This window comes from Ostrea edulis, chromosome 1 (genome assembly GCF_947568905.1).
Source record: "Ostrea edulis chromosome 1, xbOstEdul1.1, whole genome shotgun sequence".
Lineage (NCBI taxonomy): Eukaryota > Metazoa > Mollusca > Bivalvia > Ostreida > Ostreidae > Ostrea > Ostrea edulis.
In genome coordinates this window covers 17,691,450-17,717,227 of record NC_079164.1, presented here as the reverse complement: position 1 = coordinate 17,717,227, position 25,778 = coordinate 17,691,450, and the positions used below count along the sequence as shown (strand labels likewise).

Genomic DNA, 25,778 nt, shown 5'->3' with positions numbered 1-25,778 from the left:
ATATGTGCAACAATCAAAATGAATACAGCATGCATATATATTTAAATTTATTGCGTGTATTCTGCTTAATTTCTATTGAAATCTATTGCTTGTCATTTTTCAATCTAGTTAGATACGGTTTTTAGTTTATAAAGAACTTCGCCAACTATTTCACGGCATTGATCAAATTGTTGAGAAATTTATTTTCTGATTTATTTTTTACATTTTGTTTGAATTTAGAATAAAGAACGCATACCTATATTATACGATGGTTTATCTTATGAGTTTAAAGTTTTACCTTCTTGGACTACCTTCCTCTACCATCGTCCAAATATGGAAATCATTACCAAATATGGAGACAAGTTAAGGTCAGGTGATTTTCAGCTAACGCATACATCTATTTTACGTACTTGAAAGTACATGTATTTATAATTTTTTTTAAAATACAGAAAAATATCTTTGGTTTGTTAAACAGCAAATGAATGTCTGTTCGTCTCTATATAAACATTGCAGAAAATCATCTCATATTTCATTCTCTAAAGATCCTTATTGTGACAATAGTCTTATAATAATTAATCAATAGAGTACATGTATGTTATTTATGGTACACTGAGAGAAAGGAAGAAATAATACAACTGAGGTCAGGTATATAACAAAATCTTACGCTAATGATCCGATTGATCTAGCTATTTTAAAGTTAGTCATGTATGGAGCGTCAAATTAACATAAACTCAAATAACTGATGATATCTTTAATTATTTAAAGATATCAACACAATTCAACGTGCGGTGGAAGTGAGTTATCGTTCCTAGTGTATCGGCGCTACGTGTCCCGGTCCAAAACAAACCAAGTTATGCCATTTATTGCTTAACTTTGAGTCAAAAATGATCAGAAAACAATGCAAAGTTATACATGGTTTTTCGCAGACAAACAGTCCTGATTATATTTGGACTGGAATAAGGATAGATACGTCACGCGGATATTACTGTCTCGTACATAGTTAATAATGCCATCCCGAGTAGTGTCAGTCTGTGCCCGTGAGGTAAAATTGAGCGTTTCTCCGTCTGTGATGCGTTATTCCGAGAAATACGTCAATGAATAAAAGGTAACCCCCCCCCCCCCCCCCGAAAACAACATTGTAAAAGATAAATATAATTTTTTTAAAAAACAATTTCCCCCTAAAATATCCTTTTTAAATCGAACGTACTTTTAATCGAACTAGATATGTTTAAGATAACTGAATTTGAATTTGAATTTAGTTCTACACCTGGTACAATAAACATTTAATGTATCACATCAAATTTTAAAGCGAACGAGTCCGGTGAAGAAAAAAGTTTTGCCTCATTTGGGATAAATCTATGTGAAATTCGTACATTTACCAATATCCTGCGGATTAGTGTTGAAACTGGATTGAAACAAAACCAATGTTAACTAGGGTGAAGTTTACGACCAATAGTAAGAGGAATCAACAGATTTATTTCATAATATATGAAATAGCCAAAAAGCTAACACAGAATTTATGCATGAATGGAATTAAAAGTCATCTCAATATTAATCCAAATGTTAAGCTATACAAGTATTTAGTTTAAAAATTAACTGCCAGAAGTCCTCCCTATTTAGGATTGGAGTGCTGCGGTTACTAAGTCTCCTGCTAGTTAAAAAATAATAAATCAAACACAAGATGTTTAACTTGTTGACTAAACAAGATCATGAATTATTATTGTTTTATACATATCACACTCCCTGTTGTAAGTACACACATACACGGTATTATGTGTAAATACATGTACGTTAATGACGTTTCGCCACGGGGGGGGGGGGGGGGGGGGGGATATAAACCACGTGTGTTCTTTTTCATTCTCTACCCATAGGTGTCACTGCTCGCTAACACCTGTCAATGCCGAAATTACAAAATTCTTGTAAAATGCCTTGTAAATTCTTATACTAACGTTTAACTAATTTCGCTTAATCAATTTATGATGCGAAAGTTTAAGATAAAGTTGGTTTATCGCTTGTAAACAATTCCCAAATTGTTGATTTTAATCAAAATGAATCATTCCCCCCGATTTTTACCGTTACCTTATCTACATTAAAGCTGTATGACCCGATGTTCATGTATTATTTTTGTACATAATTACTTTAAAGCAGATTAATTACTTTATACAGTTATTAACTTTCCCTTAATTACATGCTTGAAACCATCTGCATGTAAAAGAAAACAGTGCGAATATTATTTAGAAAGTAAATATAGTGGGTACATATATAAATCATCCCATAATAGACGTCTATAAATAGACCCACGCGCGTCAGGGGAATTCCAACATGCTGTATTAACTCATACGCAACTGTCTAGTTTTAAGGCTGAAAGAGCGTAAAACAACAAATTACTAAGAGGTATTTGATATTTTTATTTCTATTAAACTTATGGTACGGTACTGTTATAACAAAATACACAGTTTTACACAGACATGACCACCGATGATCTGAAAGTTTGAACTGGTCACGTGACTGTCACTTGAAATGGCAGTGACGCTGTTATTTGTAAACATCGATTTAAAATCAAATAATTTGGGTTAAAACAGCTGGAATAATTTATGATATGTCGTACAGCCTCATAACTACATACGTGCGATGATTTAATAGTGTTTAAAATACGAGATGGAAAAAATATTGTAATTTAGACCATACAGCTTTAATCATTTTAATTCTTAAATTCCGTTCCGTTTCGTTTTCCGTTCCACGTTTTAGCAACACCCTGATGGCTGCAATCCCGGGCGAAGCGTTTGCTTTTACCGCATGTGAAATGTATACAGGTAACAAAAAAACCAAAGACAATAAATTGATGAAATATGCGAGTTAGACTAGATTTCGCCTCTCGGCAACTTGACAATGTTACCTCAACCACCTCTTCAACCTTTCCCGCCATTTGTACACTAGAAGTATTTTGCTTGCTTAAAAAATAGGGTTACATCATTTCAATGACAATGCAACAGGGACAAGTCACTATGATCACCGTGGGAAAAATCTAAAGAGATATCTCTTTAGGTTAAAGAGATATCTCTTTTTGAAAATTTAAAGAGATAGCTCTTTTTACATTGATAGATATATTGAAATTCTCTTTCTCTATGAGAGATATCTCTAGCTTTGAGAGATATCTCCCAAGTGTAAAGAGATATCTCACTTGTTTAAAGAGATATCCCCCTAGCGTAAATAGATATATCTCTTAACTTACAGAGATATCTTTTTAATCAATAAAGATATCTCTCTAATTCAAAGAGATGTCTTATTTTACGAATAAATAGTAAAAGGGCTTGCCATAGGTGACGTCAATAAGTGCAAAAATTGTCCGAGTCTTCAGCCGATACAATAGGGTGGTTTAGAAACATTTACTTTCTTGTAAAAATGTTATTACGTAGGGCTGACAAATGACGGTGTTGAAAAGCAGTGTTTCTGTAACTGCTAGTTAACTGGTCTGAAATCGATTAGATATATACTCGGTACATGTAGTTCATAAGGCAAACACGTCTTTGTAATCTATTTAAAACTCATCTGTATTAATGCTGTTTGAGTGAAGAAAACCAAGAAGCGGTGAAACATCATTATCGGATTATCCATTAGTAATTACTGACTACATATTGTTGTTTCCTCAGTATGTTGACGGTGTTACTTGTAGATATACATGCGCGAATCCAGAAATTTTCCCTCAGACAATTTAAACGAGATTGTCCAATCTATTACAAAACGCCAAATGAGACTCTTGTGATTTTATGTGGACAAATGTGAGTTATGTTCAATAAAAATGAGTGCAGATTAACAAAATTTATAGCAAATCGCAAAAATGAATTGTTCTGCAAAATCATCTTTCAGTGGGTATAAGTCGCCTTTGTCATGAAACAATTCATTTTCTGTTGACAAAATTCAATTTAAAGTTTTTATCAAAAGTTAATTTTGTATCCAAACTACTTTAGTTTGGATTTTCTAAACTAATTTGCAAACAAATCTGAGAAATATTTTGACAAAATTGAATTGTGTGTGCAGCTGTAGCATTTTCAAAACAAAATAACTTGCTTTTTATTAACCCATTAAACTGATACCTGAAAACCCATGAGTTGCTTCTACATTTTACACACTGCCATTTTAGAGAGTAAGCTTCGTATGAAATCGTAAATTCATAATATTTGTTTTATAATAATAAATAAAAATGAAACGTACTGATTACCAAAATGAAGACCTATACTTATATATACCGAATTTTAAAACTCTTTTAATCGGAACTTTTATACATGTTATCGATAAGGAATTGATTCTACCGAAACAATAAAAAAATTATTTCTCATTTTTCCCTTGCCCACTCTTTGACACAACTACAAAGAGATCGGGCGCTTCTGTCGATATAAGTTTTTTTGATATCTTAATTAAAGTCTGACATAAAAATCGGAGCATATGTATCTAAAAATAAATGAATACGGACATAGAAAAAAAAAACATAAGAAGAAAAAAAACCCCACCAAACAAGTCTGTAGAGTAATAAAGACCACACAATAGAATAAAAGAATATCTTCAAAGATCTCGATTTCATAACATCTCCTTTCTTTAACAAACTCTATATATACTGACTGTAAATCTCGTATAGGCGTTCGTTTGCGACACAAGGGCTAATCCCGTTATGGGCCCGAACATCTGCAATCTGATTAAAATTCAGACCTCTCAAACATGGCACATCGCATTGAGCACGTATACACCTCTGTCAACGTGACAATAATTCACAATTATCGGTTTCCTTTCCCTTTAAAAGTTCTGGCAACAGGTGATACATCAGACTCTTTTCATAGTCCACTGGCACTTAAAATAAGTACATATCTACCATTTAGCTGTGTGTCTCTTACTTCACAAGTTTTATCGTACTTTTACAGCCTTTCTTACTTTTGATTCCACGTTTTCATTTAAATCTCCACCACGTGAATGTCCTACATTCATACGCATATTACGAAGTAGTTCCAAATTTAGGATCAGAAAACGACGATTTTAAACAATTTACAGTAAGCAGTGGCGGATTTAAAGGAGGCGCAGTCGGCGCGCGCCCCCCTAAAAATTTCAAATTTAAGGTAATTCGTGGCATCTTGGTTAGAAAAATGTACTAAACGATAAAAGAAGCAATGATTTCTTCCATTTCCGGAGAAATAAATAACAAAATCTTTTGATTCCTTGAATTACTTTATTGAGAGAACTTAATTTTTTCCAAAAATCATTAAAATTTGCGTCATTTTACTAATTTCACCTTATAAAAATGATAGAAAATAGTACAAATGACTTAAATAGTAGACATATTTCAAGCCCTATAAAATCTGTAAAATCCAGAGCTTTCGGGGGCTTCGCCCCCTGGGCCCCCACCAGAACTTCGACCCAGACCCTCTGCCTCATAAAGTGGCCCCCCCGTAACCACAATTCCTGGATCCGCCCCTGGTAAGCATAAATTTAAATGCACCAAAAACATTTCATAATATGACTAAATATTTAGTCCAAAACATAAATGTTGGATATTAGAAACTTTTACAAGATTTCTGTAACAAGAGGCCCAAAGGCCACATCGCTCACCCGAGTCACCTTGGCTCATATTTAAAGATTTTCCCAAAATACAAAAAAAAATTAAAAAAATTAGAGCTGACACAAATCAAATCCTGGATTTTAAAACATACATTAACCCCACCTTTGGGCTCACAATCCTTCTGTTTTTGGAAGGATTCATTAAAGGTGCAAAGGTTTTAAAACCATTCGTTTCCAATTAAGGAATACAAGTCATGCTGGGGTATACAGTAGCTTGCCTTTGATAACAAGTGAGGCACAAACATACATACAAATATATATGCAAGGCGTCCGAGACCCGCTATAGACCCCCAGTGGCGCCCTGGTGGAGAGCGAGGCGGAAAACGGATTTTAGGAATATTTAATGCGGAAAATCATGCATTTTCTTCACAGAATTTTGTTAATTCCACCGGTGTCATGAATAAATATTTCATTCCACCTGTTATGAATCAATTATTAGCGTTAAAACTATCAAAATTGTGCAAGATAAACGAACATTAAGCCAGTTGATTTAACTTCATTTTTATGTTCTCTAAAATTCTAACTGTCCGATGCTTGGAATCAGCGAATCTATCGAGAATATGTATACCTCACGCAACGAAGTTGCGGAGGTTATGGTTTTTTTTACCCGTCCGTCAGTCCCTTTTTTGTCAGCGCAACTCCTCTGAGACCGCTGAACAGAATTTCGTGAAGCTGTGTAGTTAATAAAGACACACCGTGGATGTGCATATTCCCAGGAAATTCTGATTCAATAATTTTTCTGGGATTTATGTCCCCTTTGAACTTAAAATTTCGAGCCCGTCTGTCCTGTCGCAACTCCTCCGAAACTGCTGAACAGAATTTCGTGAAACTTTGTGGTTAATAAGGACACACATTGTAGATTCAATTCATGCGCACAATTGAATTACTGCTCTCTTCAACTGAATTATTGGTATAATTAATTCAATTGATGCGCGCAATAATTCTTTTAGAGAGAGAGAGAGAGAGAGAGCATACTTTCAATTCAACTTATCTACACTTGAATTAATGAATAATTGCTATCTTTAGAAGAATTGATGTAATCATTAATTCCTTGCCTTGAACAAAAGTGTTGTAAATAATTAAATATATCTTTAATTGAATATTAAAGAGATCATCAAATCATGTATACTGAGCTCCAAATTAAAATTTTGTGAGCAATAGTTCCATCACATTGATGCGCGCATCAAATAAATTATGACTTTCGTCAACTAAATTAATGCGCACATCAAAAATCAATTATTGCTCTTATCAATTAAATTGATAGGCGCATTAATCTATTTATTGCGCACAATAATTAAAGTGATGAAAGCAATAATTGATTTCATGCGCACCCGAATTCAATTATTCCGCGCACTAATTGAATTGATATCTTCAAATAATTAAAGATATCGTCTATTATTTGAGTTTATGTTAATTTGAACTCCATAGTATTGAGCCCTATATATGTATATCATATATACAATGGTGTTGTGAAAATTTTATGGATCCGCCCCTACATACTTATAATAAATCATGGTATTTTGAATATTTCCACCCATTATGTTGACTCCTAATTCCATAATGCAGTTTTACAGATTTTGTCCGAAAGCCTCATATAGTTCCTTAATTTGGAATAATGACACTCGAAGAAAATTAAGAGACTTGAGAGACCCAGCACTCGCATTTTAATTTGTTTTGGAACTTACGACAAGGCACACATTACAAATAACAACTTCTATTCATGCACATATGCAGGTGTCCGAGACATGTTGTGTTATACAGGTACCACCATACACTTCGTAAATTTATAGTGTATATATATATATATATATATACATATATACACACACACACACTATAACTCTATGAAGTGTATGGTGGTATATATATTGTGTATATATATATATATATATATATATATATATATATATATATATACCTGTATATATATATATATACACCTGTGTATATATATATATATATATATATATATATATATGAACGAAATGATTCGAAAAAAGGATAGTATTTTATTATAAATATCTTCTACATGTATATGCAATACATGTACATATCAATATCTTAACCACTGATTGCGTTCTACATCTAAGTTATTAATGTCCCCCCTGTCTTCTTTACCTGATAGTCATTAGGCTTCTGGAAGACATGAGAAGAAAGTAAAACAGACAAGTGACCATAGCAATATTAAATATTACAAATACTAAACAAGAGTGTAAAATGACTACAGGATATGAAACACTGACAATAAAGAGAGCAAAATCATACATTTCAAATAGGAATGTCAATGAATATTCAGTTATTCAAATACTCTTTGATAACATTGACGTTCGACTAAGTTTTTTTTTATTCGAATAGTAAAAAATTGCACATAAAAACAACTGATAACTTACAAATTTGAATACATGTGTTCCAGTGTGTGAAAGTATTTAAAATGCCATAATTTTGCATTTAATTTGAGATAAACAGAGTGTCATGTATGTTGGGTCCGGATCATCCTGTTCATGTCGTTATATACACTCAATGTGTTTACCATTATTATCCTATACAACGCCTTCACATGACAAAACATTTTTTAAACATTGATAACGTTAAATTTAGATTCAATATGTCTTGAAGTAGCTTGTATGCATATCTGATTGTTGGTAAAGGCACGTAAATACGCGAGTAAGTTATACTGAACAATATATGCATTGTATAAAGGAACACACCGTAACAGTGGTTAGTCCAATATTCTTCAACTAAATCTATCAAATAATCAATTTAAATTTTTTTTTTATAATTTTTACATCCTTAAAATTTTGTTTTTGAAAAATACAAAGGAGGGGGCACACAAGCCAGATGCCCAAACTGCTAACAAGATGTGAGCATGCCTTTGTTTCTGATGAATATCTGATTAGCTGATGTGCCAATAAATCATTATTCTATAACACCCAACTTTTTGCTATAATAATCAGGATGATGAAGGAAAATATCTAATCATGTATTTATTAAAAAGACCTTGATCTCAAACCATTGGGGGAAAATCAAGAGATTTTCTGATTGGAACTGGGGTACCTCTTCATTTCATCATACATGAACAGAACAGGTAATAAATTAAAGCAATTAAGAAAAAAACCCAGCTAACTAGAGAAACTGAAATTACGGAATGAAAAAGATCAATAATGTATCGTAACCCGTCCCTGCAAAAGACGAGTGAATCTTCAGCTTCTTCAGGAGAGCGGGAAGTAGGGGGAAGTGCCTGTACGTCAGTACGCTGAATAATGATGGAAACTGCATCTTAACATTTTATTTCATTAAAATTACTCATGACAGAATTTCATCTTCAAATGGAAAAATACTTAACTGTACAGTCTAGAACATCACATACAAACAATCTAACTTTGAAATCTACAATAGGAAAATACTTTATGCACTGAGTGTTGCATTAAGATATTGGAAAAATTTGACTTCGAGTCATAGAATAAAATCATGTCATCCATTTCTAAATATTCTTACAAATAAATATAATATTGGAAAAGAAAATTCTAATATTCAATTATCAATGACTGTCAATGACAAATCATAAGAGGCCCATGGGCCACATCGCTCACCTGAGTAGCAGTGCCTAGCAATAAACTAGCTTAAGCAAAACTATCATTATACAAGCAGCTTGGTTCAGAAAAATCTTTTCAAAGGTAATGACTAAAAATTCATTAATTATCAAACTTAATCATTAAACTTGACTACAAATTCATCAATTATCATATGCCCTTGTAGATGGATATGGTCTTTCATATTAACAAATTTCATCTATGGTTACTTTGTGCCAAGTTTGGTTCCCTATACATTTGCATGTAAAACTTTGATCCCCTATTGAGGCCCCTTCCTAACCCCAGGGGTCATGATTTTTACAAACCTGAATCACCACTTTGTCAGGAAGCTTTCAGGTAAATTTCAGCTCTTCTGGCCCAGTGGTTCTTGAGAAGAAGATTTTTAAATGACCCCACCCTATTTTTGTAATTATCCTTTGAAGGGTGCATGACCCTTCGTTTGACAAAAACTTGAATCCCCTTTACCCAAGGATGCTTTGTGCTAAGTTTGGTTGAAATTGGCCCAGTGGTTCTGGAGAACAAGATGAAAATGTAAAAAGTTTACGCTGACGACAGTCAACAGACAAATTTTGATCAGGAAATCTCACTTAGGCTCAGGTGAGCTAAAAAGTAGTTTTGTTTATCAGCAATATTCCAGTTACCTAAGTAATAAACAAGAACAATACTGTCTGTATCACATAGTTTCTATGGTAACTGCTTCTAAAGTGGAAGAGATAATATTTATATACATGATATACATGTTCGTATGACTGCAAGGTCAACATTTTTTAATAGGTATTTGTTCATTCTGTGACAGCAGTGCTCTCATATCAATACCTTTTAAGAAAGAAATTTAACTTTTACCACCACTTTAGTTTCCATAACAAAACACACAATGTGTTCATATGACTGGTTCAACAAAGCTGAATTTGGCATCAAATAAAATCAACAGGAATTGCCGTTTTCAGTCCACTCCCCCTCTTCTGTCCTAAAACTTTGAGTACATTCCAAAAACATCGGAGAAACATTCTTCTGCAGACCTGCTGCAATTTCTGCCGATTTCAGAATTTGTTCTGAAAGAAATACCGACTCAGCTTCCGTCTGCAAAATTAAATAAGTGATTGGAAACGATCTTATGTGTAAGGTTCGATAACTCTTACAAAGTTAAGAAGGGACACATATGCTACAGTCTGATTTGATAAATATTAATTTGTGTGCTGGTACTAATAAAAGAATGAACAAATTCCTGCTACATGTATCAGTTACAATTGAAAATTCATTACAAGAGGCCCATGGGCATAAACAGTCACCTGAGTATGCATATTTTCTACTCTTTAGAAATCATTGTGTTACCTGTCTGCTTTTTAATCATTTACCTTTGTACAAGCTGATGGATGTATTGATATCATACACATACAATAATTTAGAATTCTATCATACGAGGTGAGCAAGTTTTATCACATCACAGTGAAATGCAATTTTCTATTGAGTTCTAAAGGGCAAATGAATTTTTACAGTTTTCACAGAGGACTCATTGCTCATCATTGGTAATCATGCAAACAGTTTAACAGGTTGATGCCCAGGAGTAAATATCTTCTAAAATTCTAAAGCATAATGTTTTTTCAACATATCAACAAAGCCTCACCCTCGAACCTGAACCCTGACCCCAGAAGGTAGTGAATTTCACATTGCTCATTATAATCATACGAACAGCTTGTCTTCTAGCTGTCCAGCAGTAAAGAAGATTTTTGTTGCATTTCCCATACATAATGTACTGGTATATGACCAATCTAGCACCACCCAGGAATCTAAACATTGGCCCTGGAACCTAAGCACTGGGATCATGAATATCATAACATAGTAGTGGTCTCAATGCCCATTATAATCATGAGAACATATTACCAGTAAAAGAAGTAAAGAAAATTTTCTTAGACATACAGTAAACATTTTCAATATATGACTAACTTAGCCCAACACTAAGACCTGAACCCAGGGGTCATGGAATTTCAGTTTTGGTAGAGGGCTCAATGCTACGAATTATAATCATGCAAACCGTTTGTCTCCTTGAGAAGATTTTCTAAGATATAATGCATTTTCAATAAATGACCAATATAGTGCCTGATTCAGGGAGCATGAATTTCACAGACAAGTCTGTTATATTCTGAAAAATTCAGCCGGAATCACCTTTATCAAATGAGTGATTGACAGGTTTGTAGTGTTTATATTGAGTAGGGAATAAACCCCTGAAAGATCAACAATCATTGTCCAACATACCTCAAGTGAACCATACAACACATCCGATTTGCACTGCTTGGATAACTGGATGATTTGTTCCAAGAAAATGGCTCTTTTCTCGGGATTTTTCACTTAAAAAAAGAAAACATGAGGTTCATGGGCCACATTCCACACCTGAACAGTTACATACATTTTCCAAAAGCATTAGAATTTGCATTACGACCCTACCCTGGTTAAGGGGTTGAAGAGTCATAGCATGAACAGTATCTCAAATCTACACTGAACAAATAAATTTTGATTTCTATCACAGTATGTACTGTGACGCTTCGCACACCAACTCAGTTCTGAGATCATTGGTAAACATAAGTTTGGGAAGTGTTTGATCAAGAATTCTTGTTGTGAGTATACCTAGACACTTGTACAAAATTACTTTGTAAAATTATTACATTTAAGAGCCTTCATATTGATATTCTAAAAGGATAAAAATTTCATTTTTGAAAATACATGAGAGTATGAACTGCGATGCTTCATGCTGACATACTTCATGAAGCAAATTAATACGTCATGAAACATATGCTGGCCTGAAGCTTTGCAGTTCATACCCTAGATATTTTCAAAACTGGAAGTTTATTTTTTATATTTTCATTCTACTTATATATCTGTTGAAATTCCCAGCCGTTAAAATAGACTTACTATATTCATAAAGATGAGGAAATGCTAACATTGGAAATATAAATATTACAGGATGAATGACATTGAAGGCATATCAGTTCTACACATTGTGTTCTTGTAGTTTGTGGTTCAATCTTAAGAATGTATTGTCTAGCAAAACTTGGAACTTTTTCTGGCTATCCTCAGACCCCTGAGGACATGGTGTGAACAATGCTGAACCTACACTACACAGTGCTTGCATAATTTCAAAAAAAGATTTTTAAAGAATTTTCCTATATTGCTATGTAAAACTTGCACCCCTCTTGTGGCCCCACCCACACCCCTGAGGGTAAACATAGTGTGAACAATCTTGAATCTACACCAAATGCTTGCATATTATTTTTCACAAATTGTAACATACTAATTCTTGAAAAGATTTTTAAAGTCAGAATTTTCCAATACATTCATGATCATTTAAGGACATACTTGACGTTTCTCAACAATTTTTTCTCGGAATAATACATGTACAATTCACTTGCGTTTTATTTCATTTCTACAAAAAATCTTGAGGTATTTTACCACTTGGTTAAATTAGGGTTAGCATAGGACAGTTCCTGGTTGTTGCAAGTAAAAATGTAATAAAGTCAGCTTTATGTATTACAGTAAGTTGTATAAATGGACATTACTGTAGCAAAGGAGAAATAAATCTTCGGAACAATTGGTATCAAACCTGGGACCCTTGCATTACTAGTTTGGTGATCTAACCACAGATCTACCCTGGCCGATATCCTGTCCTATGATACTGCGGGTCCTATGATACTGAGGTATTTCGGTTTTACATACATCACACATTAACCTTGACATCTGCCATTGAGTTTTTTTTTTTTTTTTTAGATATTTTAAAATTACTATTGCCCACAGTACTTGTCTCAACTGAAAAAAAGTAAAAATGTCCAGAATTTTGACAAGTACTGTCTTTGAACTTATAACGAGTGAAAACTCAAGATTTTTTGTTACTTTTCTTGTTTTTTTTGTGCTTCTACATCGATATGAATTTATTTTATTGTATTAGAATTGTTGAATTTTATTTATTTCTCTGTTACTTATACCCTGGTTTGCATTTCATGAGATAACAACCTTTTTTTCACAGTTTTAGCACCATTAGACTGACATACACGGTATTTCTATAAATACTGCGGTATCGTTGTAACCTCGTTTTCAAATGTATACTTTATGGCCTCACAATCGATCACTTGTAAACAAGTATTTACATTGATATCTGTTTGTTTATTTATATGAATGAAAACAACAATATTTATTTAGGTATTTACAAAACATTAACGATTGATTGAAATCAGGCTGACAGATCTTAAAATGAATCGAAATCGTTAAGTACTGCAGTATTATAGGGCCCTGGCATTATGCAAAGTATGGTAATAATTACTACAAGATAAAATTTCAACCATTTCAGAAATTATACAAGAATTCTTCAGAGCAAGGAGGTGAGAAAATAATTCTAGAGAAAATGTCAGAAAAGTTAGGTATGTCCTTAATACTTTAAATCACTCAGTCATATATTGATTATTCCATACTTAATACTTTAAATCACTCAGTCATATACTGATTATTCCATGCTTGATGAAAATTGAAACCCTTTTTGAGACACCATCTCTGTTCAAGGGGTGCTGTACTGAACAAACTTGAATATACATTACAGGAGGATGCTTGCATATTAATCTGACATTCCTCTTGTGGTCCCTTGCTGGATCTCTGTCCTTGCATGTAAAAGGGTGGTACAGACAGTAGAACACACTCGTAACACATTCACGCTAATTGTGAAGTGATATTATTTCCTTAAGAGAGCAAAAACAATGAAAATTTTATTGGATATAACAAAGTTTGGTTATAACAGACTGTTTTCTGTGGCCCTTGAGGTTTGCTATAATGTGTTTTACTGCATAATTAAGATAGACACATGTAGTGTGGATTCAGTTTTCTTCACTTTATGATCCTGAAGCCAGAGTGGGTACCCAATGAGTTTAGATATTTACATACCTTAGTATCCCAAACTCCCTGTATAAGTGGGTGACTCATGTGAGTGTTGTGGCCCATGGGCCTGTTGTTATCCAACCTATTTTTATTTATTGCTTATTATCTTCATTAAGAAGGAGACATGGTCCTTCATTTGAACAAGTTGAATCTCTTTTACCCAAGGACATTATGTGCCAAGTTTAGTTGAAATTGGACTAATAATTTTTGAGATGTCAAAAATGTGAAAACTTTGCATACAATGGACAAATTACAACCACTTAAGCGATCTGAGCTTTCAACAAAATATGCAAAATATTCAAAACTACAAGAATTGTGAAATGACACCATTGGCTTAAATCTTAATTAATACATTCAATTTTGTTTATCAAACATGTTTATATACCATATATGTTAATCATATGATGAATAGCAAATGTTTTGACACTTGTATGCAATAAGAATTGACACAACTCAGTAACAGACATAGGTACCTAATATTACTTGTAGATTGCAAGGATTATCTAAATTCAAACATATCCAAGCTCTATCAAATATTACCTTTTAAGGCAACAAAACAGCATTTCCCCTGGAAATATCTGACATCAATGTGTTTCAATGATTCCTCTACTGTTTGAAAACTACAAAATAAATTTTTCTTGAAACACAATATAGTTTTAATATAACAAGCTTTTTATCATCTTTGTTCATATCAAACAATATTTTGAAAACAATCGCTAAAACGCATCAAAGATGCGTATGGTCGAGTTGCAGTTTGGAAAATTATGCACGCTTGCATTCACGAAGTAAAAACATGCACATATTTAACATAGTTTATAAGTATGAAACTTTGAATGGCCGCAATAGGTATTTAGTGTGATAGTCACCTTGACCCTTGGATTTCAAAAGCAACATGAATCTTGAATGTCATCAGGATTTGAAGTCTGATAAACATGCACCAGCAAGTACATGTATAAAAGTTAGAGGCAAGCTCAAATTTACAGTATATTGTGAAAAAGAGACCTTGATCTTTGACCTTAAAATAAATAGGAACCTTCCTCTTTTGAATGTGATCAAAATATGCAAGTCTGACAAAGACGCACCAAGTAGTATGAAAGTTAGAGACCGGACAAGCTCAAATCTATGGCATTTAGTGACAAAGTGACCTTGACCTTTGGACCTCAAAATAAATAGGAACCTTCCTCTTTTGGATGTGATCATGTTATGTAAGTTTCACAAAGATGCCCCTAGTAGTATGAAAGTTAGAGACCGGACAAGCTCAAATTTATGGCATTTAGTGACTAAGTTACCTTGACCTTTGACCTCAAAATAAATAGGAACCTTCCTCTTTTGGATGTGATCATGTTGTGTAAATCTCACAAAGATGCACCAAAAAGTATGAAAATTAGAGACCGGACAAGCTAATTGTGGACGCCGCCCGCCTGGATGCCCATCCTTTGCCAATTTGCTACGCAACTCGGCTAACAATGAAATGTATACAGAATTAAGTAATGAAAATATTCATGAACTTGTAAGTGTTCTTGTGTTCAGGTAAGATTTGGTATTCGATACAGATAATTTACTTGACAAAGGATGAGCAAGAATCTAACCATTAAACATATTAGAGGTTAGGCTGTGGCCGCAGGCACCTGAATCTAAACATTAAACATATTAGAATAGGTTGTTCAGGCACCTGAAGTGTGGTGTGGTTTCCCGCCTTTCACCTTCATAAGTCGTTCTGAATATATAATATATTAGTATCTCACAAGTGGTCATTGCAAAAGCTTACAAAAAGTACAAACTGCCTATTCAGAAAGACTTATGAAGATGATCGGTGGGGAAATCACATATTTTGGAGAAAATATTGATTCTATATTTATTTTTTCATTGGGAAGAGATCTATAAATAATGTCCACACTTCAGCTGTGACAACCAGAACGGCCCTCAGTTAGCACTTATCTGTCTCAACGGTCCTCAGAGTGGACATTATCTGTTTACCTGTCTCAGGTGTTTCTCAGAGTGGAGAGTGTCTCCATTTACCTGTCTTGGCTAGTTCTCTGAGTGGACAGTCTATTTACCTGTCTTTGCTGGTCCTTTGAGTGGACAGTACTTACCTGTCTTGGGTGGTCCAATGAGTGGACAGCGTTTAAATCTCAATGCTTTCTGATTCAGTAGTGCTTACATGTTCCCGCTGCCTCTTTGAATGCATATTCTGTCTGCTTACCTGTCTCGACTGGTGAGGTCTATCAAGAAGCAGATGTAGTCTATCCGAGGGCGTGAATTGTCAGAGGTCATTGGCAGAGGTAGAGTGATGGTCGTTCTCCTGAAATCAAAATACAGTTATCCACCGGGATGATTACGGAATCCCGATTTCATTCTGGTCACAGAAAACTTTACACATCAAATTTACAGTGCTTATTCATATCAATATAAATTTACATTTCCAAAGCTTTTACCTTCAATATCTTTAAAATTATAATGATAGCCTTTTCCTCATGAATGTGCTGCAGTTGTTAACAATACATGTTTCAATCTTGATACAGGCCCTGAAGCGTACTACCACACCACTGGAACGGTACGAAACAATTCCTGCACGGAACAGTGGACGGTTTGCACAGAATGCTGATCACTTTGTAGGTGTGGCTTGCATGTTTTGTGAACAATCTGCACGAAACAGTAGGCATGGCCTGCATGCTTTGATTTTTTCGGCATTATTTGGTTCTTCCTGGGGTTAGTTTAAACAATAATTTCAATATATTGGTAATATTCTTTATTCACTATTAATGGACATTCAATATCTGAGTGTTGTTAAAAAAACGTGCAATTTGTATATTCCAGGCCTCTTTTCAAAGACAGATGTTAAATATTTAACCTATACATTTTTATATACGTGTATGACAACAGTTTAAAATGATTTTTAAAAACTTCTCGTCAGTCTCAGGTGGAGAGGGTGTGCATCTACATGTATATGTCGTATTAGCCAATCGATAAGAACCTGTCACCTTGGATAAGAAGGAACAATACAAAACAAAAGGAAACAATCAAAATATGATTGAAAAATACATCAAATATGTAAATGAATAAATAAAACAAATAATGACTAAATGCAGTAATGATCAACAGATTCTTCAATTATGTATACGACTATGCTTGTGGATCTAACATTTAATTTTAATTAAATTGTTGTATTTCCTTCAATTTTAAACCTAAAGAAAACAGTATTCATTTTAGAGAGACAAAACATTACAAACACATCTAAAGTCATATTGCAATTGCTTCCACCGATTTTCACACCTTGTGAATGAATGTCAATTTTAAACATCCAGATTTAATAGCTGATCTCTATTATGGTAAAAAAAACACAAAAAAACCTTGGAAATTGCGTAGAATATACAAGTTATAGACAGATTCCTATATAACAAAAATAAAAATACCGCTGATGGCAGAAAGATTTATCTCTGCACTTGTTGGAGACTACCAAGGGTGTTAAAATTGCTTCGAGGACTACGTCGAATGTATCGGATTTTGCTCTGTCTGGTGGTTTTAAAATAACTGTTTTGTTTCGATTATTTGCAGACTTTCACTGTTGAAAGTCCATTTTAGAAAAAAATTTAAAACAATTTCTCGAATTCCTAATGACCTCCACCTGTCCTAGATTCCATACTGAAATGACTTTCACACAGTCTGTAAGTTTCTAAGGACATGGTTTGAATGGTCTGCACGTTTCTATGGGTGTGGTTTGAATGGTCTGCACGTCTCTATGGGTGTGGCTTGATCATGTATAGAACGATTCTTGCATGAAACGGTTTGCACGGAACGCAGAACGATTTGCACGGAACGCAGAATGATTTGCACTGAACAAAACACTTTGGAGGCGTAGTAGCATGCTTCAGGGTCTGTAATTATATTACATCTATTTTAACGGCTGAGAATTTTGATAGAAATAAATCTAAGTAGAATGTACAAGTGTCTAGGTATACTCACACCTGCAGGTAGAACCAGGAATTCTTGATCAAACACTTCCCAAAATCATGTTTACCTATGCCCTCAGAACCAACAAGCTACAAATAGTTTATTCATGTATCGAACTTAACTGTCTTCACCGATATTGACATACCTGTACTATGATGTACAAGTGGAATACTAGACAAATTATTTATCTTTTTTAAAAATCTGTGTCCGATATAAGATATTAAAAGAAACAAGAGATGTTTGTAAAACACATATGCCCCCCATGGTGCAAAATTGAAAAGGGTTATACACACACATCATTTAATTGATAGTAGTATCATGAATTCAAAATACTGAGCAGAAAATATCTTCCTATGTCAAGAGTGAATTGACCATGTGACCTAAAAATCAATAGGGGTAATCTACTCCTTATGCTGTACTAGTGTACCAAGTTTGGTGTCAATCAAGCAAATAATTCTTAAAATATAGGAGACAATATATTACTATGTCCAGTTCAGCTATTGACTTTTGACCTCAAAATCAATATGGGCCATCTTCTCCTGAAGATGTACCAGTGTACCAAGTTTGATGTCTGTCAAGCAAAAGGGTTATCAAGATATTGAGCGGACAGTATATTATATGTCCTGTTTGACCCTTGACCATGTGACCTCAAGATCAATAGGGGTCATCTTCTCCTGAAGACGTACCAGTGTACCAAGTTTGATGTCTGTCAAGCAAAGGGTTCTCAAGATATTGAACGGACAGTATATTCCTATGTCCAGTTTGACCCTTGACCATGTGACCTCAAAATCAATAGGGGTCATCTTCTTCTGATGACGTACTGGTGTACCAAGTTTGATGTCTGTCAAGCAAAGGGTTCTCTAGACATTGAATGGTCAGTATATTCCTATGTCCAGTTTGACTCTTGACCATATGACCTCAAAATCAATAGGGGTCATCTACTCCTTAGGATGTACCAGTGTGCCAAATTTGATGTCTTGCAAGCAAGGGGTTCTCAAGATATTGAGCGGACATTATATTCCTATGTCCAGAGTAGATTGACCCTTGACCTTTGGACCTGAAATAACCAACCCACATATGAAATATCATTATCATCAAGTGAATGGTTCTCAAGATATTGAGCGGACAACATGTGGTCTACCGACCGACCGACCTCCCAACCGCGACAGGGGCAAACCAATATGCCCCTCTTCTTTGAAGGGGGGGGGGGGGGGGGGGGATAATAAAATAAACAGTACACAAAGTTAAAATTTAACGCAAAAGCTTTCATTTCATAATCCTCAGGCGTTACATTTTAAAATACTTTTGAAATGGTCAGGCGTCATAAAGTAACAATTATGAAATGCAAGCGCTTGCATTAAAATTTTAACTTTGTGTACAGTCTGTTCATTTTATTTCTTTATATATCAATGACTTTTTACAGAAATCTTGTAAGGTTTCTAATGTGCACCATTTCATCATATCATGAAATGGGATACCGGATAGCTCATCAGATATCTAACATGTTAATTCATTATAATGTGTAATTATCTTATCTCTGTTCTTGTTAAATATTGTACTTTAAAATTGCAAGGGCCTAACTTGGTCCCAATGGGTTAGATCAATCTTACCTCACTAACATGTTAGTGCAGGGTTGTCACTAGAAATTAAAAAAAGACGAGTCCCGGACTCTTGGTTTATAAGCAGCTCCAGTCCTATGAAAATTTGACAAGTGCTATGAATATTTAGTGAGTCTTTTTTATATAAGACAATTAATATGGAAGCAGTACAAAACATATCAATTTTAAGATTTATTTTTCATTCGCGACTTGGCCTTGGACGACTAATTGCCCAAGCCAACAGAATTACTTCCCCAAATCTCCTATCATCACAACAACCCTATTCAATATTAAACAGCATTTTAATCAAATTATCATTGTGATAAAATAGATGCTTACTAGTTTTGTTTGCCGTCGATCTGTAAAACCTACCAAGTCCAAAGTTTACAAACTATGCTAATTTCGATTCCAATAAAAATGGCTACCGTAAGACAAACATTTAAATATACATCCCTATATATATAGATATAGGGATGTTTACTCCTAGGCACCTGATCCCACTTCTGGTGTGTCCAGGGCTCCGTGTTTGCCCAACTATCTATTTTGTATTGCTTATAGGAGTTATGAGATTGATCACTGTTCATTATCTTCACCTTTCATCCCGATTTGTAAAATAAATATTAAATAAATATAAATAACTGCCAGTGGCAAAACATTTTTCATTTTGCATCTTATCTCATTATCTTTTGAATATTATATTCGGAGTCAAGTAAACTCGTACCCTGACCGACTCGTACCCAATAGGTCAACTCGTACCCAAATAGTAAAAGTCCCAAGAATCTGGTTACGAGTTGACTCCTCCTCTTCAATTGATGACAACTCGTACCTAAGCGATATGTCACTTATATGCGCATAGATATATTGCATTATTGCATTATGGGCAGATTCTTGGGTACGAGATGACTTTTGCCTTTTGGGTACGAGTTGACCTATGGGGTACAAGTTGACCTGGGTACGAGTCGGTCAGAGTACGAGTTGACTGGAAATCTTATATTCTAATTCGCACCTAATTGACTGACGCTAAACAAACAAGCCGGATTAGGACACTGTGGACTCCATGGTATTATCTCAGTTCAACAAAGCATAACGTTTATCTAGATTTTTTTTCCTACTTCGAGTTTTAATGAATACATAATATCAGGGCCCGGCTTCTAAGTAAAATTATGATATTTACTCGGAATTCATGACACGTCAGCAGGACTCGCCATATCAGACAAACTGGCGTCCCAAATGAATTTTCTGCATCTAGGATGCAGATTATTGCGTTAGTGACAACCCTGTTAGTGAGGTATGATGTAACCTATTCTCTTTAGAAAAGTGGACAGACACAGCCTTCATCCACTGTAAGCTATGCCTGTCTACTTCTCTAAAGAGAATATGATTTAACACCCAACATTGAATTTCTAATTTCTGATGCAAAGTCTATTTATTTATTTCAACACAGGTGTTAAAGTCATGTAAAATCATTAATTTTAAAATGTATGATTTTTATAAGATTTTATCAAATTTTCAAAAAGATGCATCACTGGTAGAAAAGTTAACCTTGTTCACATTCTCTTACAGCCATTTACAGTGATTTTTTTAGGCCCATTTTGGGTCCGAATTTCGACCCTTTCCTCTCCTAAAAATTGTCAATTTCCCCCCCAATTTAGCTTGCAGTTTTTCCAATAATAAAATTATGAAAGGAAAACGTATTTGAAAAAAAACAACATTCTATGTGAATTATATTCATAAGACTTAACAAAGAGTTATGGGAATGATGATTTGGATAGAATAGTTGAAATTTTTAGAAGGTTAAAGAAAATTAGATGTGTAAAATAAAGATAATATAATGTTTGATATGATTTTAAAACTTATTTACAATAAAATTGATTTTTCCCAATTTGACTGAAATGTCGACAATTTTTTCCAATTTGAAAGCCACAGGACTCTCATAAAAAATGTAGAAAAATCACTGATTTAACAATTCTATCTAATCTAATGACCAAGTTAAAAAGTAGAATGACAATATTTAATAATGTCATTATGAATTATCCCATTATTTTTATATTTTGGGAGTTCTGAGAACTAGTCCCTCTGACATATACCGGCGCGGTGCATGTTCCAACAACTAAACTGTAGATGTAGTCAGTGATATTGTTTGTGTTGAAGAAAAAGTTGATTTGATACCGACAAACACCAGGACCAGGATTAATCCGAGATTCCTCTGACTCTTACCCCCGCTTTTATATTGTGACATGTGCGGGGGAGAAATATAAACAGATAAAACCGGGAGTAAGAGTCAGAGGAATCTCGGATTAGACCGGGATATGTGTATCCTCGATACTTAAGTGTATTCTTATCCGTATCTCTGCATTGGGGCTGTTTAGAACGTGTACTACATATACATTAGTATGGATCGAGTAGAATTGATCTCATGTATTAAGAAAATGGTAACATGGCCTTATTTTAACATTATTAACGCAACTTTAAATCGTCGAGGAAATTCTGGTCAATCTCTGTGTCGATGGTTTGAAACACATACCAGTACTGTAGCTAGTTGATGTTGAGGCATTTTGTTGTATGGTGTCAATATTGAATCACTCATGATTACTGATTATCCTGGCTCCAGTAACTTGTCTGGTTGTGTTTTAACTTTTTCTCTTCATACTCGTGAAAGTGATACTCATACTGTTTACAAATTTAAAAAGCGCGGGAATAATGAAGAACCCCGAGGATTTCGAAAAGTAATATAAGATAGATTTGAAACCGGACATGGTAGGATATCTGATATTCCGTATTCATGATAATTTTAAATCGGACGTTTTAGTCTATCCGCGTCGTATACGCAGGATATACGATGCGGATCTATGAATCTGATTTTAATTACAGTACTTGGCCATAAGTAAGATCCCAAAGAAAATTTCCACTATATACAAAATCATATATTTTTAAACAGTTTTTCTGAACATATTTCTTGATCAATTTTGATGAAATAAAAAGCACTGATCTCAGAAGTATTCACAGTATCATCTAATAATTTCAGAATAATTATATAATAATATATTTAAAAAGATATGAAATTTTAACACGAAGTTTAATTTGAGAGTACTTACTCTTTATATGATGTGTAATTTTGGAATTGAAAAAAAAAAACAAAAAAAAAACAAAACATTATGAATAAAATGTTATCTCTCTGCAATATTTCATCGTAACATTGTTTAAAAATATAACAGTTACTTTTGATTTTTCTAAGCAAAATGGTTTTTATTTCATCCACATAGATGGGAAATTGGCTCCAAGAGAAGATTTTGAAAAAAGTTATAGATTTACATGAAATACATATATAGAAAATTTTCTTTGGGAACTTACTTATGGCCAAGTACTGTAGACTGAATTTCTGCATGCTTATTTCTTGTGATAAACTGGGTATATGGGGTGTAAGACCGTTCCTGGCACACTGATTTTGACTACGGATAACTCCGTTTACCTGATCAAGATATAGGGCTCACGGCAGGTGTGGCCGGTAGACAAGGGATGCTAATTACTCCTCCTAGGCACCTGATCCCACCTCTGGTGTGTCCAGGGGTCCGTGTTTATATATTTCCGACTCATCGGCGCTAGATCCGCCATTGAATATTTATTGCATAACTTAAAAGTATATTTGATTGATTAACTCAATACATTTTTAAAAAATGAAAATTTAAGTGTGTCGATATACTTTATCTATTTACAGTAGTATTCACAGATTTACTTAATTGTCATATATTTACATTTATCTTTTCTTTTTTTGGCTCAAGCAAGCTCTTCTGATCACCTTTTTTCTGTCGTCTGTCTGTTCATAAACTTTTTACATTTTCATCTTCCATTCAAAACCAATCATACTTGGCACAAATCATCCTTGGGTAAAAGGGATTCACCTTTATTCAAATGAAGGGTCATGCCCCTTTCAAGGGGAGATAATCAAGAAATGACAAAAATAACATAAGGTGGGACCATTTAAAACTCTTCTCAAGAACCACTAGCTATAAAAGTTAAAATAAAAGCTTCCTGACATAGAGTAGATTCAGATTTGATGAAAACATGGCCCCCGGGGAAGGGGTGGGGACAAATTACAAGATCAAAGTTTTACATGCAGAACAAATCTTCTCAAGAGCAGCTGTGTCGTGATACGGTGTTTCCAGGGGTCCGTGTTTGTCCTATTCTCAATTTTGTAAGCGTAATGGTATTTTTGAGATTGATCACTTCTTTATTTTCACTTTTTGATTCATATGCAAGTAATATACAGAGGTGGATCCAAGAATTGTGGTTACGGGGGTGTACTTTATGAGGCAGGGGGTCTGGGGCCGCCTTGAAGCCTCCAGTGGGTCCAGGGCAAAGTCCTGGGGGGGGGGGGGGGGAGGGGGCGAAGCCCCCGGAAGCTCCTGGATTTTACAGGTTTTGTAGAGCTTGAAATATGTCTCCTATTTAGTCATTTGTACTATTTTCTATAATTTTTTATAAGGTGAAATTAATAAAAATGACGCAAATTTTAATGGTTTTTGGAAAAAATTAAGTTCTCCCAATACAGTATTTCAAGAAAACAAAAGATTTTGTTCTTTATTTCTTCGGGAGTGGAAGAAATTATTGTTTCTTTTATCGTTAAGTACATTTTTCTAAACAAGATACCACGATTTATCTTAAATTAAGCTCCCCCCCCCCTAAATCCGCCACTGGTATAGATTCAAGTTTTTCCAATGTGTGGTCCCAGGGAGTAGGATGGGACCACAAGAGAATAAAAGTTTTGCATGGGAATGTATAGGGAAACATCTTTTAAAATATTCATAGCATTAACGGGATCGAGGCCATGGTTAGTCATGTTAATATGTAGATCAAGGTTTTTATATGGGAATATATATACAGGGCATTATAATTAAAACAATTAAATTCTTTTCAACAGTAGCAGGGTCACACTAACTTACATCTAAATGCAAACGTTCCCGAGTTTTACGGATTCAAGTTTAGTTTTATCTATGGGGTTAGGGTGGATTAAATTTAAGTTAATGCATGTCTAGAAGTATCTTTTGAAAAGATTTCTTCAGAACTACAAGGTCATGTTAGATCTATTAGAACTAGAGCATTCCCATGTTAGATCTATTAGAACTAGAGCATTCCCATGTTAGATCTATTAGAACTAGAGCATTCCCATGTTAGATCTATTAGAACTAGAGCATTCCCATGTTAGATCTATTAGAACTAGAGCATTCACATGTTAGATCTATTAGAACTAGAGCATTCACATGTTAGATCTATTAGAACTAGAGCATTCACATGTTGTGTGAATTCAAGTTCGGTTATGTCGGGATCCTTTGGGGGCTAGGTTGGGGTCACAATGTGAGGAAAACTTATTCATGGGAATAAAGATTGAGAAAAAAATATTTTAAAACCACAACAGCTGAACAAAGTGACTCATGTGAGCGATGCGACCCATGGATCTCTTGAAATTTAGTAATAATATTAGTTGTGCTGTTTCAATGTATTACATTTATCAATAAAAATCACTGATCTATCAATTCAACACAATAAACGAGTTTTAAATAAATTTCGAAATATGAATACATGTATAAGGAATAATTTGTATTTTAGAGGGAATGTAAAAAATGAAAAATTGAAGTATTACAATCAGCAGACAATTCACCTCATTATACCAACAACAACAAAATACAACTCAGACATTCATTTCTTTGTTATTGTGTCATATTTCGGTTCCGTGTTTTACAGAGATGTCACGTATTCAATGTTAATTTGAGCTAGGTGATTTATTCCGCAGATTTGAAGGTATACCCATTAAGTAAACAGCTATGTCGCTACATGGTCGATTGTTTTGCCCTCATATGCAGACAAATATAGTTCTTGTGCAATGACACTTAAATTCGGGTAATTTCTCTATAAATAATGATAAGGAAAAATCACAATTAAAGGTGAAGATAACGAACAATGATCAATCTCTTAACTCCTATAAAGAATACAAATTAGAAAGTTGGGCATACACGGATATAACAGAGGTAGGATCAGGTGACTAGGAGGAGTAAGCATCCCCTGTCGACCGGTCACACCCGCCGTTATCAAATACATAATAACGTGCAAGCATAATACGACTGATTATCACGTGATTTAATTAATA

At 34.2% G+C, this 25,778-nt stretch overlaps 1 protein-coding gene and 1 long non-coding RNA gene across 2 annotated transcripts; one reads left to right on the top strand and one right to left on the bottom strand.

Annotated features, from left to right (window-relative positions):
• Window positions 1–270: 270 nt before the first annotated feature.
• On the top strand, window positions 271–16,741 carry LOC125662666 (uncharacterized). Its single transcript, XR_007365470.2, has 4 exons — window positions 271–347; window positions 12,702–12,862; window positions 13,510–13,540; window positions 16,610–16,741. It is a non-coding gene; the product is annotated as an uncharacterized LOC125662666 (long non-coding RNA).
• On the bottom strand, window positions 8,855–22,384 carry LOC125662656 (centromere protein M-like). Its single transcript, XM_048894947.2, has 6 exons — window positions 22,161–22,384; window positions 18,051–18,127; window positions 16,291–16,389; window positions 14,628–14,707; window positions 11,427–11,518; window positions 8,855–10,253 (listed from the first exon to the last, which is right to left on the bottom strand). The coding sequence occupies exons 1-6, from the start codon at window positions 22,221–22,223 to the stop codon at window positions 10,098–10,100; spliced, it is 567 nt and encodes a 188-aa protein (XP_048750904.2). The 5' UTR covers window positions 22,224–22,384; the 3' UTR covers window positions 8,855–10,097.
• Window positions 22,385–25,778: the final 3,394 nt, after the last annotated feature.